Source organism: Lampris incognitus, chromosome 13, assembly GCF_029633865.1.
Source record: "Lampris incognitus isolate fLamInc1 chromosome 13, fLamInc1.hap2, whole genome shotgun sequence".
In the NCBI taxonomy this organism is placed as follows: Eukaryota; Metazoa; Chordata; class Actinopteri; order Lampriformes; family Lampridae; genus Lampris; species Lampris incognitus.
Window position 1 is genome coordinate 42963210 of NC_079223.1, and position 19539 is coordinate 42982748.

The following is a 19539-nucleotide window of genomic DNA, read 5'->3' on the forward strand; positions in this document are numbered from 1 at the left end:
GTTTTTACGAGGCGTTTTCTCACCATAGACGTTGAAAAACCCCTCTTTTCAGAGAAAAGGACGAATTGCGTATAAATGCGCTGACGTCACGTCCGAGCAGCGCGTGGCCTTATGCTGCGTTCAAGACAGCGCTGCGGTTTACCAGACGTTCGAACTTGGGCTGAGGTTTCTCCTTAATGCAGCCAAAACGATCCAAATGAAAGATATATTCATGATATTTATTATATTTATGATCCACTGGCGAAGGGCGAGAGACTGGGTGTGCGTATTGCCCCGAATACAGTCGGAAATTTACCGATCGCCGTTAAAACCTCGCCGAATCGCTGTCGGGATGGAAAGGGACCGTCTCAAAAAAGTCACAAATGGCAGATTGAAAAAAATCAAATCACACTTTTCAAAAAAATATAAAAACACACTTGACTAGTCATATAACCAGTTACCTAGTGAAATACCTGAAGTTATATACGGTGGGAAAAACCCCAAAATAATTATGAAAATATAAACAACAATACTGTAACGTCCATGGATAAGTAGACACGCTGGCCGCTGGCCGCTGGCTGGCGGGTCTGACCGCTTTAGTCAAGCGGTTAGCGACGTCTCCTGCGGTGCGGGCGGTACGGGTTCGCTTCCCGGGCGCGGCAGTTCCTGTGGTTGCGTTGTTCCCCCAATTCGCTACAATACATTCCAAAGGGTCCAACAGGCAATGCAACAGAATGCACACCGCTCATGTAAAAAAATTGCTCAAATGAAAATTCTGCCCTATTTGTGCGATTTCTGATTGCATCTTTAGTTAAAGTATAGGAAGGCACCCAATGAATAGTATAGCCAGATATGAGAAAAAGAGCAAAGGTATGTACAGCCATGAAACATCTTTTGTACTGCTCAGTATATACTCCCTTCTCTTGCAGTGTTGATGTATAATTACCATACAGCACGAAGGTATAGCATGGTACCGCTACAAAATCAAAACATGCGAGATTGTTTTTTCTTTCTTTCTTCTTTTTACTGAGGGCAAAGAAGTTTGTTACAAATACAATACAAGTATTACATTTATTTCGTTTAAACCCCAAACAGTTTAATTGGAAGAAGAAGAAAAAAAACCCACACATCTGCATCATCATGGGCAGCAGCATCGCTAACAGTACTAACCGTACTACCTTTAGAAAGAATGTATATATAAAAACACGTTGAGGTGTTAAGACACGGACAGAGAAATACAACTTCCAGCTCCCGGTGAACCCGAACGTCACCCCGAGTCTGACAACGGATCCGGGTGACACAGGGTTAAAAGACAAGGTGGCGTGCGAAGCCAGCCGGAGGGGGGCTGCCAAAACGTGCACTGAACCTTCATGCCCAAGATTCAGGGGGGCTGTAAATCCCCAGGAGTCAAATTAAAAGGTTTTAGTTTCATCCCAAGTTGAAGAACCCAAACCTGCGGCTACTCTTTAGCCACGGGCGGCCTTCCAGAAACAGCGGTGGGAAACAGGGAGATTTGGCCCTGCACTCTACAGCAATCAACCATGAGGCCCTCGACCTCCAACTCCAGTGAAAGTGCCCATTCCCATCAAGACAGCAACTGGAGGGGGGGGGGTGGGGGGGTGGGATCAAACGAGGTCTCCCAACATCTCCTCTTTAATGACAGACTCGCCGAAAGATCCCGGGTTTTACTGCACGCTTGCTGCAATACTGCCGCATTGTCACCTCAGTGTTGTGTTGTTGTGTTGTGAAAAATCCCAACATGGATGTTTTCAACCATAGTCCGTGAGCTGCAAGGTTGATGTGGGTTATGAATAAACCGGAGCGCTGATCATGGATCAGCTTTGCCCACCTTATCCTCCGATGGAGAACGTACAAAAATGATCACGGGTCCGCGTGCATGAGAGGGAGCTTAGCATTACCAGTGGCATGCAGAGTGTCACCTCCTGGAGGCTTCGTTTACACCGCAGCACTTGATGTCCAGTTGGCCTACATCCCATTTTTCTGACACCCTGTTTACATCCATTTTGAAAAGTGACCTATATCTGAAGTCCGTGCTTACCCCATATCTCTTTGGTTTACCCCAATTTGGATGGGCCTACACGAGTTCGGTCACTGATGCGAAAGTAAACAATCAACGTGTGCACCGTGTCCTTCAAAACGTGAAGGGTGTGACATTCTGAATTGTGTGCAATTCGCAATGCCCTGGAAAATCCAATGTCGGAAGAAAAAAAACAAAAACAAACAAACAAACAACAGAACTGAGTCACTTAAACCAACCAGCTGACCTAAACGTTGAGCGTTACTGCTGAAGTGGCACGGGTCAGATACGTATTACGACGGTGTAACCTGGAAAAAAACACATGGAATCAGATATTTTCAGATCCGGATAGGGATCTGATATTTCCAGACATTACAAGTCATACGTCAATCAAAATGCGACACACTTTTGACAACTCATCGCATTTTGAATGACGTAACATACACGTGTGGTTATTTACTTCTGCCCGTCAGTACTATAATACATCCATGGTCAGTCCGTCCATGCTGGCTAGCCAATCCGTTCAGCGCATGCGCAGCATTTTAACCCCTCTCCCTAACCCTACAGTGCATGCGCTGACTTTTGCGCATGTGCAGAACGGATTGGGTGGCCAGCACGGACCGGGTACTGCCACTGACCCGGTGACCCAACGCTTGCATCTGGGTTTTCACATGCAGACCAAAGAGTTATGGTGGAAGCACAGGAGTCAGATATGGGTCACTTGTAAAAGTAGATGTAAACAGGCAGTTAAGAAAACTGAATATAGGCAACAACAACAACAACAAAAAAGGAAAAGGGCATCAAGACCTGCGGTGTATAAATGTAGCTTAAGGTCCTCTTTAGAGCCAAGAGCGTGTTGCAAGAACGGGCTCAGGAAAGCTTTAGGGAGAAGCGAAAGAGAGTGAGATGGGGGCTTTCTACAGGAAATCGGCAGGGTTTTGCAAACCAAATCTGAAACCCTGAGAAAATAAAATGCCAATGCTTTGGGAAATACTTCAGATGATAGTTGGTGAGCAGGGTGCCTTCGTCTTCTGAATCTCTTAATATTAAAAAAGCAAGTATTTTCAACAACATAAACACAGGCAGGATTTTATTATTATTATTATTTGTTTTGCCAGTAAGAGTCATGGTAGAATGTATTGGTTCTGTTTCAAGTGAGCTCTAAGCTCTGGTCTCTGTTTGCCCTCTTTATTCTACAGGCATGCCCGGGTCTGGACGAGTTTAGGTACTTTTTCTTTCAGCCGCTGGGCTCCGTGGATCCACTGGAATCCGTGTGATGAAGTGAACAATGTGTTTCTATCCTTCCTTAACCCCAAAGTGGCTACAGCTGCCCTGCTTCTCTTCTTGGCTCGCATGTGTCCGTGTGCAGCGAGCTATGCTCGGTGGTCCACAGACACCGCTGCATGGCCGCCACGAGGAATCAAACCTGTGATGAACGGAGACATTTGAACCGAACTGTGTCATAGCACACCATCACAAGGATAAAAAAAAAAAAAAATCATGTCACTGACGCTTGCTGTGAAAATGCCCGTGTTCAGGAAAGACAGTGGATATACATGAGACACAATATCAGAACATCAGGAATCCATAAATTCTGCTACGGTGGTTACCGAACATACAAGAGCTACAAACATTTACAAAAAGACCCTTAGTACAATTACAGCATGAGTACAAAACCCATCATAAGAAAACAACAGAGGGAACAGAACTTCACCGAACCCGGCTGAGACGTCTGAAGGCCCTTTTTTTAACGTCTGTCTGAGACAAGGGCAGTGACTCGAACCCAAAGTATAAAAATAGCTCTAATTTCTAATCAAGATTTCTATTTTTATACTTTGCACAAGTGACGCGACTTTCATTTTCTCCGGACCGCTCCTCACTCCAGGTTGGCGGACGAGCTGAAGATTTTCGTTCCGGTGTGGCCTACAAATACTGTGAAAAGCAGCCGCTATTCGAAAGTGTGGACCGCCTATCCATTACAGGAAATACAGAAAAATAAAAACAACCCGGGGTCTGAAAAACAAAACTTAGGTAAACCTGCAAAAATACAGCAAACATTTTTCACCCGATGACTTCCGACCCCGAAGACCTTCTTGGATTCAGATCTTTCTGAATCTTTAACACCAAAAACAGTCACAAAAGCCTCCCATTTTACCACGAAATGTATGCGACAACCCTTACAAAAAATAATTTATTCAAGCGTACTATTAGTATACTTATTTTAAACTAAAAATCAGTGAGTATACTTTCAGTTTACTTTTTAAGTACTTACCAGAGTAATACTAAACAAAATTATACTTAAGTAAACTTACAAGTATACTACTAGTACATATACTTGAACTTTACTTAATAAAATAAACGTCAAGTATATTATATTTTTGTAAGGGAAATCACTGGATTATAAGGATATTGCAACGGATGCACAATTCTGGAGGACAGAGGCCCAACCGTTCTTTAAAGAACAACTTTTGGGTGAAATCTAAAGTGCAAAATGATGGATGCGTTCTGTGGGGAAAAAACCAAGTGGTGAAAAAAACACGTTTAACCGGCTGATCAGTGACGCGGGACTTCGCCATGGATGTATTATAGTAGAACTACTATAACAGTCACACTTATAGTAGAACCATTATAGTAGAACTACTATAATACAGCCATGGATGTATTATAGTAGAACTACTATAATACAGCCATGGATGTATTATAGTAGAACTACTATAACAGTCACACTTATAGTAGAACCATTATAGTAGAACTACTATAATACAGCCATGGATGTATTATAGTAGAATTACTATAACAGTCACACTTATAGTAGAACCATTATAGTAGAACTACTATAATACAGCCATGGATGTATTATAGTAGAACTACTATAAGTCACACTCATAGTAGAACCATTATAGTAGAACTACTATAATACAGCCATGGATGTATTATAGTAGAACTACTATAACAGTCACACTTATAGGAGAACCATTATAGTAGAACTACTATAATACAGCCATGGATGTATTATAGTAGAACTACTATAACAGTCACACTTATAGTAGAACCATTATAGTAGAACTACTATAATACAGCCATGGATGTATTATAGTAGAACTACTATAACAGTCACACTTATAGGAGAACCATTATAGTAGAACTACTATAATACAGCCATGGATTTCCCTCTCTTCAATCCGGACCACTTCCGGCTCATTACGGACATGCTGCCCTCTGGTGGTCATACCGTTTTTGACAGCTGAGCTAAAGCAAAACGTCATATTTCTTTTTGCATTGAGCATTATTAACACTGATCCAAGCTTGTAAATCAACTTGGACAACTCTCTCTCTCCACGTCGCCGACTCGCTCCTGACCAGTTCCTCTTGTCAGTGTACCGTTCAGAAACTGAACCGTTTTCCAAAAAAACAAAACCAAAAAAATATATATTACTTTTTATCTTGACAGATGCATCATAAAATATTCCCTGTAGCAAGTGTTGAATAGGCAGATAACAATAAAGAGGATGTTAGAACTCAATCCAGCAGTTTTGGACCCCCCCTCACCACCCACCCACGAATATTTTCAGAAGATTCCAGTAGAAAAAAACGGAAAAGTGCAAGTATTCACAAGAATATAAAAAGAGAAATTATTTTGCTTTGTTTTGGGAGGATGGGTGAAAGTGGAAGGCTTGCTAATACGTCTTAAATGTTATGAAACTGTGGGTTTGTTATTTATATTCTCAACTATTATTGGTGGTACTCAAAAAATGACCCATCCTCCCCTTTTGTTGGGTCCCATCTAAGTTCCTGTCTGCAGCTGAATGCACGTTCTCCTAGATCGACGCAATGTCAAGCTACGAGTTCTCCTCTCGCGTCAAAGTACTTCTTCTTCTTCTTCTCATCTCATCTCGTCTTCAGCCGCTTCTCCGGGGTCGGGTCGTGGTGGCAGCAAGCCAAGTAGGGCACTCCAGGCGTCCCTCTCCCCAGCAATGCCCTCCAGCTCCTCCTGGGGGATCCCAAGACGTTCCCCGGCCAGATTGGACATGTAGTCCCTCCAGCAAGTTCTGGGTCTACCCCAGGGTCTCCCCCCAGTTGAATGTGCCCGGAAAACCTCCAAAGGAAGGCGCCCAGGAGGCATCCTTATCAGATGCCCAAACCACCTCAACTGGCTCCTTTCAACGCGAAGGATTTCTTCTTCTTGGGTTTTTTTTTTGTTGTTGTTGTTTTTTCCCTGCCGTGCTGCAGCCGCTGTGACTCCACAGGTGTGACCGGATGTCGACCTTTTGTACCCCTTGTGTTGTGTTACATGCAACAACAGCCTCCTAGTGAGCCTTTGATTTGAGATCTGGCCACGATTCTCAATGGCTGCCAGTCAACTTCCAGCTGTATTCCACACAGCAAAAAAAAAACGCCACAGCGCCTTCATGAGGGCTACAAGGGTAAAGTACTTCTGTAACGGTTCTCTCCTCGACACTCTCTCTACTGGTTTTAGGGTTCTGCTCTCACCCTGTCTCATGGGAGAGCTGGGACAAAGTCCAAGAACACACTGTTATTCTAGCAGAGTAGCTGTGAAACAACGAGACAAGCAGGCAGGAAGAAACATCCAGTGAGACATCCGGTGTCCTGTGTCAGAGGGCTTACAGCAACAGTCTGACGGAGCAATCTAAAGAGCCAGACCACTGACAACAACAGCGTCCTCGCTGATGCTGGGAGACAGCGGGAGAAGCCTCTTCAATAAAAGAGTTATTTTCAAATCAACACCATTTTCTCCACTACAAAGCAGACAATACTTTGGGTTGTTCCTGGAGTTTTAAGAGTACATCCGTTTACACGCTCTCATTAGTTTCCAGGATCCTTCAAACTCCAAGACGGTTTCTGTGGACTTGAAAGCCGCCTGTGCTGCAGCGGTCCGCCAGATTTACTGCATCCATCAGTCTTCAGCGAGATGCATTCTTCACGTGAGTGGGCAGGAGCGTTTCAAGGCCCTGGAGAGGGATTTTTTTTTTTTACATCACTAAAGCATGACGGGTATTGTGTACATGGATGGAAGCAGAATGCTGAGCCCGAGGCACCTCCTCTGACAAGGTGACCGATTCACGACCTATTGGATCACTGTTAATTTCACGTCACGAGGTCCAAAAAGAGCAGGAAAAAAAATCCAGGGAAACATAGCCCCCCCCCCCCCTTTTGTCCATGTAATAAATACTGTGCTGTGTGGAAAGGTTGTGTGCGAAACCAATCCTAACAGAAGACCCTTCCCTTCTGCAAATGAAAGGGACGTGAGCTCATCATTATCTGGAAATATAAATGGACTGGAATGGACCAAGTTGGGTGTCGGGCACGGCTATTTGACTGGTTGGCATCACAAAAGCTTGTTTGTGTTGAATATGGGGCTCTATCCCCCAAAAAAATGCTGAAATGCACCTATTTGGGCAGATGTTTGCTGGTTGGAGGAGGTTGGGCAGTGGGCTGGGAGCCATTCGGGAGCGGCAGCAAGGTGACGATGGGGTGACGGCGAGATCAGAGGACTGCGGCGGCGTTGCTAGTTTTCGGTGAGGGACAGCGCCAGGGCGGCTTGCAGCGCTGCCTCTTCGTCGATGCTGTAGTCCTGAGAACAACAGGAACACCAACCAACCATTAACACACCCAAACCACGGACGAAGGCCTGTCTCATCTACGTGTCATAATGTGACAACTTTAAGAAGTTATTCAACCACCCTGCATTTGAAGTATATTCCCTAATAAACGTTGTATCCAGATGAACTGATTCCACCTTCTTTTATTTTTTTTTGGTTTTGATATAATTTATTGATCCCCATAGGGAAACTACGCTCTGCATTTAACCCATCCTAGCTGTGTGGCTAGGAGGAGTGGGCGGCCGCCGTGCAGCACCCGAGGATCAACTCCAGTTCATCTTGCCACGCCTTGGTCATGGGCACAGACTGGAGTATGAACCCTAACATGCATGTCTTTTAGATGGTGGGGTAAACCGGAGCCCCCCGGAGAAAACCCACCGCAGACACGGGGAGCACATGCAAACTCCACACAGAGGACGACCCGGGATGACCCCCCCCCAAGGTTGGACAACCCTGGGGTTCGAACCCAGGACCTTCTTGCTGTGAGGCGACCGCGCTAACCACTGCGCCACCATGCCGCCTAGCCCAATATCACAAATTACAGATTTGCCTCGAGGGGCTTTACAGCAACACAACACAACTGCTGTAAGAAGCAGTTAAGATACTTTTTTTTTTTACAGGGGCAATAACGCAAGTAAGGACTGGACCCTTATGATATAATACATTTATAATATAATAGAAGCATTATCAAAACCACAGTTTAGTTCAGTTTCAGCTGTTCATGGGGGTCCTGCAGGAACAAGACCACACAGTACATAATCTTGATAAATGCTGACATCTACAGCCCCTGAAGTGAATATGGGACAATACCGTCTGTCTGTGTGTGTGTGTGTGTGTGCGTTCAAGACACATCCGGCTTACTCACCACAAAAGTGTCATAAGAGAACTTGTGTCTGTGAAGGAGGTGCTGGAGGAAGTTGGAACTCTTGTAGCTGGGGTCTCCCCATGGCATGGCCGAACAGACTGGACACACCTGACAAGGATCGTGCGCGCCACAAAATACAGACACACACACATATACACACACGCACAAGGGTCCAAATGGCCATGTTTGTGGAAGTCACCACTCAGTGCTGACAATACTGGTTGACAACGTCATAGCTTTTTGTAAATTACACTTTGTTGAAAATCTTTTAATTTTCACATTAATTTATGAACTAACAAAGTCCAGACTGGATTTATATTGAGGGGTTTTAACTGACGGAGTCTTGGTCCACCTGCTTTTACCAAGGCAGTTTCACTAGAAATCAGACCATTACTGCTTTGGACTGTGGGTGGGTCTTGTTTTCGTCCACTGGACATAACCATTTAATTTTTTTTTTGTGGATTCCCCCCCCCCCTTTTTCTCCCCAGTTGTACTCGGCCAATTACCCCTGAGCCATCCTGGTCGCTGCTCCACCCCCTCTGCCGCCGACCCGGGGAGGGCTGCAGACTACCACATGCCTCCTCCGATACACATGGAGTCACCAGCTGTTTCTTTTCACCTGACGGTGAGGAGTTTCACCAGGGGGATGTAGTGTGTGGGGGGGGATCACACTAGTCCCCCGTTCCCCCTCCCCGCTGAACAGGCACCCCGACCGACCAGAGGAGGCGCTAGTGCAGCAACCAGGACACATACTCACATCCGGTTTCCCACCTGCAGACACGGCCAATTATGCCTGTAGGGACGCCCGACCAAGCCGGAGGCAACACGGGGATTCGAACCGACGATTCCCATGTTGGTAGGCAACGGAATAGACCGCTACGCTACCCAGACGCCCAAGAATGAATACCTTTTAATGCAAACAGGCATTAAGGCAGACTTGACCTATTTCCAGTGAGATAGTCCTTCTCTATACAAGGTCCGTAATGACCAGTGTGTAGGTGCACCCCGTTTAAAAGAATATTCTCTTACCACTTTATTAGGATCATTACGGTGGTTGTCCATACAGTGCTTCACCAACTCCTGCTGGTCCAGGTTTCTGGCTCCACAGAAGGGACACACAAATGTTGACCGGTTGGGGATGTTGCTACACATGTAAGAATGACACCACACACAACACACAAACACACACACGCACCACACACACAAATCAACACAAGATCTGAAGAGCAAATTCAGTGTTGAACTCTCCTTACAGGAAGTTATACTGACTGACATTATGAACTGTTTCAGTGTTTGTGTCTATCAGTGTGATCAAACCTTGAGATTCGTCTGAAAATGATTTTACAACTCACTAATCCAAAGTTCAAAATTTCGATTTTTTTTTTTTAATTTGTGAGGTTGGAGTTGTCAGAGTTGCATGGTCTGAGTAGATATCTTTTACCCAAAGAGAGTAAATGGTTAAATGAGAATCTCATTGCGTACCAACAGACGAACCTGAAACCGACTTCTCTTCTTTGGAAATGGGAACAGCTTTGAGGAAGATGGTTACAGTGGTAGACACAGTGTTGTAACAGTGGAGATGCAGTAATGCTGGCGGGCGATTCAGGACCATGTATGGACAAGCTGTCCAAACACAGAGTGACTGGGTGGATCTTTGTCTAGCTTAAGAACCATCGCTACAATGCCACCGTTTTATAAAACATGCACAAGAATAATTAGTAGCTCAGGTTCACATCTTGTCAGTCATTAGCAGTGGCAGCTGGCCAGTACAGGGCGCTGGGGTGCCGCCCCCTTCAAACATCAAGAGATGAAAATCCACTTATACATGTTGAATATAACTTAGTTGTATAATGCAAATAATTATGAAATAAAAGTGTTTTTCAGTCTGTGAGCACCTGTCAGCAGCATTAAATATTGGTTCCAATGGTACTTGGTTGATTTCTGTCTGAATACATAGACTTCCTGGGTGAGGGGCGCTGGCCAAACGATACCTTATGTAAGCCCTCAAACTTGTGGCGAGCAGGTGACCTGAGGCTGCTGTCTGATTGGTTTCTTCAGATTTTCCAGGGGGCGCAGTTCTGTGCACCCCAGAAACTTCCACTTTCATTGGCAGTGAATTGGTATCGTTTTAATGTTTTTTTGATCTAATGTGATTGGACAATTCTCGTGGCTGTCAATCATGTGCACACCCACCACGACGCCTCGTCTCGACTGTCAATCATCCACCGTCTACGAACCCTGATCAAATCTATAAGCTACATTGTGCTTCGGAATAACTCCGTGACTGTGTGGACAATAAAGCAGCTGTCAGGTGTGCTGCGCCAAGGTAAACTGCCCCCCCCCAATTTTTTTTTGCACCAGCCGCCACTGGTCATTAGTCTGGATAAACTGATGGGAGTTCAAATCCTTTGCTTAAATCCTTATATAGCAACAGAGTAGAAATACTTATGACAGCTTTGCTGTGTTATAATGTGTCCCTTACTTCCTGGGTACAAAACCAACACATATGCATTTGTGTATGTGCATTTATCTGCATATTTTGTGTGTGTGTGTGTGTTTGGTGATTTAAGCATAAGTTTGCAGACAAGCAGAATAATACAATTAACTACTGCTTAATTGTGTGTGTGTGGGGGGGGGTGTAGGGGGGCTATGCAGCAGAATGGGCTGATGTCACCTTGGATGCAAATGCACATGCTTACATATGCATTTCTGTAATTGCCCATCCTTTTGTGTGCATGGGAATGAGCTGTTAGGTGGAAAGCTGAAAGTGTTTGTGCGTGTGTGTGTGTTGTGTGTACCTGGGTATAGGTTGTGAAGTGGGTACAACGGGGACAAACTTGGGACAGTTGGCTATCTGCTCCTGAACCTTGGGACAGGAAGTAATATGGGCCCTCATCTTTACCAGAGCCACCTTGGCAGAGACAGACAGAGACAGAGGGAGAGAGAACAACAGCTGTCAGGTCGACTTGGTACGCATCCCATTTTGTAAGGCTTCCTTCCCTTTGTCATGTCCAATGGTCGAAACAAAAAAAAAAAGAAATGGAGGGAGTAGTCAGAAGTGACCATGACAATGTAACGATCACAGATGAATAGACTCACTAGCCCTTGGCTAACGGTTGGACCCTTTAGTCGACTGGTTAAACATTGTCGCCCGTGGTGTAGGAGATCCGGGTTCGCGTCCTGGCTGCAGCCGTTCCCAGGCTGCCCCCCGAATTCGCTACATTGGGATGGTGGGACCATGAGGCCATCGGAAGTGCATGCGGCCAGAGGTGTGAGGGAGCAATATAGCGAAGTCAGGGGGGCAGCCGGGAACTGCCACAGCCGGGACGCAAACCCATGTCTCCTGCACCACGGGCGACTATGTTAACCAGGCCACTAAAGGGTCCGACCCGTTAGCCAAGGGCTAGCGAGTCTACTTACCCATGCACGTTACAAGTGTGTGCGTGTGTGTCTTGGTGTAATCGTGTGTCTACCTTCTTGCTACAGCCCCTGCAGGGGGCCTTGTACGCGGCCAGCTGTTTCTCCACACTGGCGCACCGGTCCACCTTCTTGGGGTCAAAGGGCATGCGACAGAGTGGGCAGAGAGGAGAAGTGACCTGAAGACATGGCTGCAAGCAGTCCCCACAAAACCTGAGAAAGGGGGGGTCAGAGGTAGGGAGAGAGGGAGAGAGAGAGGACATGACAGAGTAAAGAAGGGCATTACAGCAGATTCTCCTCACTTCCCCTTTCGGGATGGTGGAAGATCATTTTCAGTTGTCACATTTCATACCATCTTGTCTTGCCAGAACAACCACCACTCACCCAGCTGAAGCCTCAGCCAAAGTGCTGCAGTCAAACAAAAAGATATAATGGCAAATGAATAAGAAAAGATGGAGTGCTCACACAATGGATTGTTAAACCCACGCACAACATCCGCGTGGGTTTGACCATGCAGATTTTCATTATTTGCCAGTGTTTGGTCTTAGATTACCTTTATTACAGACACTTCAATGTTACCAACTGAGTGTAGGTGTTTGTGTTTGTCAACGTGACCAAGCCTTTGTCTGTGCTGTGAAACTCGTAATTATTCCCGCTACATTACACCGGTGTGGTGTGTGTGGGCTCTGCTGCGTGGGCTTTCCCTCTAGCAGGATTTATGATGAACACGAAATTCAATTTTTGGATTTGTTTTCGTCGCAGGAACTCTGGCCAAAAATGCCTCGGAAGAGGTTCACCGGAGATGGAAAACTTGCAAATAAAATAAAATTCTGCGTGGATCGAAGCGTATGGCTGTTCCTTTTATTATTTAAACTTTTCCCGCTAAAATTCTTGATAAAAGTGTTGGTCTTGGTTACGTTAGAGGAACAAATATGAACTTAAAATGATGAAGGCAGAAACACTGGATCAAGGACAGAAAATATCTAGATCGCTTAATGGATATAACTCAGTTGGTTTGTCCCAAATAAAATTCTATCAAAAATTCAAGGTGACAGAAAACCATTGCAGGGGCCAGAGGGGTCAAGTTGCAGTCGTCCATTATTTTCACAATGTCCTTCAATCTGCCCTATGATATTGAAACATTTGATTAAATTATATATGAGTACTCTTCATATTTCATCCCCCCCCCCCCCTTTTTGCTCCCCAGTTGTATCTGGCCAATTACCCCATTCTTCCAACCTGTCCCGGTCGCTGCCCCCTCTGCTGATCCGGGGAGGGCTGCAGACTACCACATGCCTCCTCTGATACATGTGGAGTCACCAGCCACTTCTTTTCACCTGACAGTGAGGAGTTTCACCAGGGGGACATAGCACATGGGAGGATCACGCTATTCCCCCCTAGTCCCTCCCCCCGAACAGGCGCCCCGACCAACCAGAGGAGGCGCTCGTGCAGCGACCATGACACATCCACATCCGGCTTCCCACCCGCAGACACGGCCAATTGTGTCTGCAGGGTACCAGCTGACCAAGCCGGAGGTAACACGGGGATTTGAACCGGCAAGCCCCGTGTTGGTAGGCAACGGACTGGACCGCTATGCTACCCGGACGCCCCTCCATATTTCATCTTTAAACTAGTTGTTTGACCCCTGTAACGGTTGGACAGAGGTGTTGGAGTCTGAAAGTATGACTGAGTTGTGAGGCATCGAGTCTGATAACTTCCAGGTTAAAGGTCAGAAGCTTGACGGGTAGGTAAGCCAACGACACACCAAAGAATCAGAGCTACACAAAAACACTCTAGGAATCCTCTCTTGAGAAGTTCACCAGTAGTGTTGCGTGTATATTTCATCTTCCAGCATATGGATAACTGGAGATCTTCAACTAAAACTAAGACCATTGTTATGTTCGGTGCTTTCTTGCCTGAACAAGAACACAAAGTGCCATAGATGCAAATCAAAACTGTTGTGTGACTTTTTTTGTGAACAGAATGATACGGGACAATTGCCTCAAGTTTGTAATTGGAAGTAGGTCTAGTATTGACTGCACATTTTCAACTGAGTAACCAACATTACATATTATTTACATTGTCTTGTCTGACTCATGTTTTCAGCCAACCGATAACCCAGAAAAGCAAGGTGACACATCAGGAACACCTCAAAACGTTTATCAAAAGACTGATTTGTTTGAGCAGGTTAAAGGAGATAGAGAACGCCTTACTTGTGTCTCTGTCGATGGAGTTTCTGTGAAATCCTACCTCGAATGAAACCACATGGACAAGACCAAGTGACAGAATACAAGGGAGCGACTAAGGGGGAAGGGTGGTGGGGGTGCAAAAAAATTTTTGGCCAATTTTGTCAATTTTCTTATGACCGAGAATGATCGTGTTGATTAAAAAAAACACAAAATCCTCTGTCGGCTTTGTGACTGAGTGAGTTAGACGACAGGTTCATGAAGCGCTTTGCATCTAAAACGTTTGTGATAAGGACTGGGATAAAATGGACCTACGCCATTACAGGAACTGTCAAAACAACGAAAACATTACAATGAGAGAAACACAAAGACTGGATGCCTAACAAGTAGGAAAAACATCGCTGTCATTCATCGGTATATGAATTGACGAGACGTCAGCAACCAAGTTCTCCTGAGAATTCATTTTATCTGGGCAGCCTGTTCCCCGTGTTCTCGTAGCCAAACCATACCTTTTCGCAAACTTCTGAAAACAACTGGCATCATCCAGTTCAATGAGTGTGTGCGCACACACACACACACTCTCTCTCTCTCTCTTTTTTTTCTTGTTCGTAGCCTTTTCAAGTTAAGAATGACACAATATCAACAACATTTCTCACATATCCTAAAATAGTAAACTGAGAAATCAAGAGCGCACGCCACATTTGGGTTTATTTTAGGAAGTTGTTTCTTATCCGATGTGAGGGTCTAAGGACAGGATGTTGTGTTGCTGTAAAGCCCCCTGAGGCAAATTTGTAATTTGTGATGTTGGGCTATACAAATAAAATGACCTGACTTGACTTGACAAAAAAAGAAGAGTGTAAGTTGTAATAAACCAATTAATACTTCCTTTAACCAGTGTGCTGGCATCTACACTTGTCTTCCATGAGATACGACAGTGCAGTGTGGTCATAACCTCCACATTAACGTGCACATGTGGTTGATGGTTATTGCTATTCAAGGCGCCATTCCAGCAGATGAAACTGTAAGCATCTATAAGTCAAGTCAAGTCAAGTCAATATTATTTGTATAGCCCAATATCACAAACAAGTCCTTGTATGCAGTCAGTTTACGACCTTGGCTCCATCCTTATCAAATACCAATGCTGCACCTGATGCCCCCCCCCAACGCTGCACCTGATGCCCCCCCCCCAACGCTGCACCTGATGCCCCCCCCCAGCTTTCCACATCTACTGCTTAACCTTAGAGGCAGCAGGTTTCTTCGAGACCGCTGATCATGACGTTCTTACAGATTGAGGCAGTGGACGAGAATTTCTAAGTCTGCTCTTTGTCGAATAGAAAAATCTGTATCTATTGATGATTACGCCTCCTCTCAATCATTTATTACCACATTTCCCGGACTACAAGTCGCACACAGCAAAAAAAAAAAAAAATGTGTCGTCGCGAGGGAAAAATATAAGCCGCTTTAGCGTATAAGTCGCATTTATATGATGGTACAGTAGTGATGCGCCGGTCAGGGTTTTTAGACACCCGCACCCACCCGACCGTTATGAGCATCAATCCGCACCACCTCAGCCGCTAAAATATGGGTTAACTAACCACCCGAACCGACCCGCAAACCTCCAGACGTAGCCTAGGCTACGGCAAAGTGAGCAGCGATGCACTATTTCATTTTTGGGCTGTTTGCCCCAAACAATACACTGACTGCAAGGCACAACCACTGTATCTCAGCCTAACAGTGTCTGGGTCTAGGCTGCTATAAATAAACAGATGAACTGCTCCAGATGGTGTTCTTTATTGTTGAATATTAGCAAAACAAGTAACGCCTCATTAAAGACATGAACTGTAAATAAAAGGTACGGGTAACACTTTGGCTTCATCTATTGAGTTTGTAAAAAAAACCTCATAGATGAAGCCTCAACACTAAAACACATGCACTGACCAAAACCATGACCACAAGTTGATGATAAAAGCTGCTTGCGTGCATGTGTGTTTTTAAGCGAGAGGGGGGGGGGGAAGGTGGGCTAGTAATGCACAGCCTAGCCTACTGCACGCAATGTTTCGGTGGGTTATTTATAACTTACTCAGAGCGCCGCTTCGCCACTTTTCAACCCGCCTGCCCGAACCCGTGATATTTTCTAGTAAGCGTTGTGGGTCGACCCACACTATCTAGTGGCCTTAGTTGAGATGCAGTGTATTCGTCCCCCAAAATTACATTGTAGTATAAGCCACTTTGGAATATAAGTCGCAGGAACAGCCAGACGAGTTAAAAACAAACAAACAAACAAAACGGTGACTTATAGTCCAGGAAATATGGTAAGTATGGTGTGGCTCTAGGTTCAAATTTGGGTGCAACTCTTATTTTCTCCATATAAGCTTCCCCTCCGCCACAATATCAATACAAAGTAATCAATACAAAATAATAAAATAGCAACACAAACGAGATACACTTGTATCTCTCGAATGAAGCAAGAAAAGACTGCCGAAAGGTTGACGAGAAGCATTTACTTATCGGATAAATTCGAACATCCCTTTTCCATCGCTCCATCTCGTATCGTCCTTTTTATCAATACGATTTTCCAAACTCCAAAAAAACTGCATTTAGGTTTTACCATATTTTGGTGTTTCCACTCAGGTTTTCATAGTTTTTACATCTTCGAAACACACCAGTATTTCTCCATCTCATTTACATCTCTTCATGGAAATGCAGCTTTTGTGGTCTTATTCCCTCCAGTGAGATAGCCTATGGATTCACGGTGTTATAGATCAGCTATTGTCTTAAATACGCCAAGAGTATAAATTACCCATTATCCAAACTGCTTATCCTGCTCTCTGGGGCAACGGGGATGCTGGAGCCTACCCCAGGGATATAAAACATTAAGAAAAAAATTAGCACGTATATCTTAAGAATCATATCTTATGCTTAAATGTATAAATCGTTTTGTAAGATCTTGCATTGTTTTGGTTGCTTGTTTCATGAGTCGAATTGTCTGAGGCCTCGTTAAACTGGATTGCATGGAGGGTACCAGCCAAAAAGCCATCTACTCATATATTTTTGGAATGTGTGCGTGTGTGGTGTTAGTGTGTGTGTGTGTGTGTGTGTGTGTGTGTGTGTGTGTGTTAGTTAGTGTAGATAGTGGGACCGAAAACTAAAGCACTTATGATCCTAATTCTTTTTGGAGGTGGTAGGTATTGTCTCAGAGAGTAAGGGAAAAAAATCCCAGAAAAGTTAAATTATGCATAATTATGCATAAATATGCAAAATATGCATTTTTCTAAAAATGGCTAAAAACTACTTTTCTCTGCATTTCACATGATTCTGAGCATTTGGGGGGAGGGAGTTGGAGTGGGGGGGCGGTTAGCCGGCAGGATGAAGAGGAGGGAGATTTAGACGGGTGGATAACCAAACCGCTACATTGTAGCGGGGTTCTTCTAGTTAAACTATATATAGAGAGAAGAGTATACCCATTTTCTCCTTAGTGATCTACCCATCCAGGTCGCAGTGCGCCTTCCTTCTCCACCACCGCTCCACCACCGAGCCACTGACTCCGTGTACACTGCGTTAAGGCAGTGGTTCTCAACCTTTTTGGGGTCCTGGACCCCCTGCGTATTTTTGATCTACCCTGAGGACCCCTCCACCTGATCTTGGGGGAGGGGGGTTGCAATTTGATAGAAACAGTAGAAACTGCATTTTAAATTGCATTATAGCATTTATTCACTCTTTGGGGCAAAAACAAGAGCTTTCAGTTGTAACTTAGATATAGTTAACAAAACAGAATTCTTATGCAGTAACTTTCAGATATATGTAACAAAACAGAATATGTATTCAGTAACTTTCAGATATATGTAACAAAACAGAATATGTATTCAGTAACTTTCAGATATATGTAACAAAACAGAATATGTATTCAGTAACTTTCAGATATATGTAACAACAGAATTTTTACGCAGTAACTTTTAACAATGCAAACGGGAGCGAGATCTCTTATTAAAACACAATAAATTACACTTGTGAAACAGATGTAATTAGAGAAAAAAGTCCTGTTACCCTTTATAGTTTAGGTAGATAAAGGTCTCAGTCACATTTGAGTAAAATAATCCTATTTCTATAAATGTCATAGGATCTTTTTTTTTAAAGATATTTTATTTTCGCGGACCCCTTGCAATTACACCACGGACCACTAGGGGGTCCGCGGACCCCCGGTTGAGAAACACTGCGTTAAGGCGTACGGGGCAATAACATGAACGCACGTTTGCATGACTGATGAAACTGAAGTTGATCTACAATAAAAACGGCGGGGCGGTCCAGGCTCCGGCGCCGGCTTCTAGTGCGGGCAGCAACTGCCAGATAAACAGGCAGAACAACAATCCGTGAGGGAAGTAAACTCGCCCGTCAATTCTGCAGAACGACACGAGGACGAATAAACACAACGCGTGGACGAGCCGCTGCGTGCGGGGCAAATATTCACCGGGCACCTAAAACCCACACGGGGGCAAAAAAGAAAAGAGACTTCTTACGTGTGTGCACAGCTTGCGATGCTGACGGGTTTGTGGTAAACCTCCAGGCAGATGGGGCAAGAGAACTGGCTCTCGACGCTGTCCACCGGAGAAGCCAGAGGAGGTGCACCGCTGCTGGGCTGCTGCTGCTGGCGGAGCTGAGCTCCGGCAGACGCGAAGCTCCGAAACATCGCCATCATAGAGCGGGCGGACTCGGAGGCGCGAGAGCGGAAGCTCTGCGGGGCTCCCTCTAAACCGCCACGCTGGGGTTCGTTCTCTTCATCCGCGCGTCGCTTTGTATTTCCGCCGCGCAAACGTGTCAGCCGACGTCTCCGCGACAGCAGCAACGCAAAACAGGACACAGCGGACCGGCATCGAACGCGGCATCGCGACCGGAGAGGACACGCCGAAGAAGTAAACACTGGCGGCAGCGGTCGTTGGTGAGAGCGGGGGTGGCGTTACCGCCGACATTTTCGCCGATGTAAAAGCCGTGTGATAGATTTACTCCGCTGTTACAGCCGGCCGCGGGCAGTTGTCAGATCCGTGATTTCGCGCAGCTCGGTTGGACGCTGTGCTTTATGGGTATTGTAGGCCTGTTGGTTCTCGCGAGGGAACGCGAAAACGCGCCCTCTAGTGGTTCCGACAGAGGACGGGTGTTCGGTTCACCGTTGACCATTTTTCGAAAACGGTGTGGGGGGGGGAATAATGTAGCGCAATAGTGAAAATAATGTAGTAAATTAAGACTTTTAATTTATAATGTGATTATGGAAGTTTGGAATGTGTGCTAAGGTGGTGACGCCACTTATTTTCTTATTTAACACACTTCGCTTACGTTGCCAGAAAACGTATTATAAAACTCCATAACCATATTATTGTAACCGGTTATTTTCTTGCCCGGTGCGGGATTCGATACGGGATGCACTGCGCCACAAGCCGACGT

The 19539-nt window shown here is 45.2% G+C and overlaps 1 protein-coding gene across 2 annotated transcripts; it reads right to left on the reverse strand.

Annotated features, from left to right (window-relative positions):
* Window positions 1-6758: 6758 nt before the first annotated feature.
* LOC130122833 (E3 ubiquitin-protein ligase RNF166) lies at window positions 6759-19005 on the reverse strand. Of its 2 annotated transcripts, none has more exons than XM_056291869.1 (6): window positions 18621-19005; window positions 11977-12133; window positions 11302-11414; window positions 9533-9599; window positions 8504-8611; window positions 6759-7610 (listed from the first exon to the last, which is right to left on the reverse strand). In XM_056291869.1, the coding sequence occupies exons 1-6, from the start codon at window positions 18797-18799 to the stop codon at window positions 7545-7547; spliced, it is 690 nt and encodes a 229-aa protein (XP_056147844.1). In that variant the 5' UTR covers window positions 18800-19005; the 3' UTR covers window positions 6759-7544. The 2 variants fall into 2 exon arrangements, with proteins under 2 accessions (XP_056147844.1, XP_056147843.1); XM_056291868.1 differs by having other exon boundaries at window positions 9533-9647.
* Between the last annotated feature and the right edge of the window lie 534 nt (window positions 19006-19539).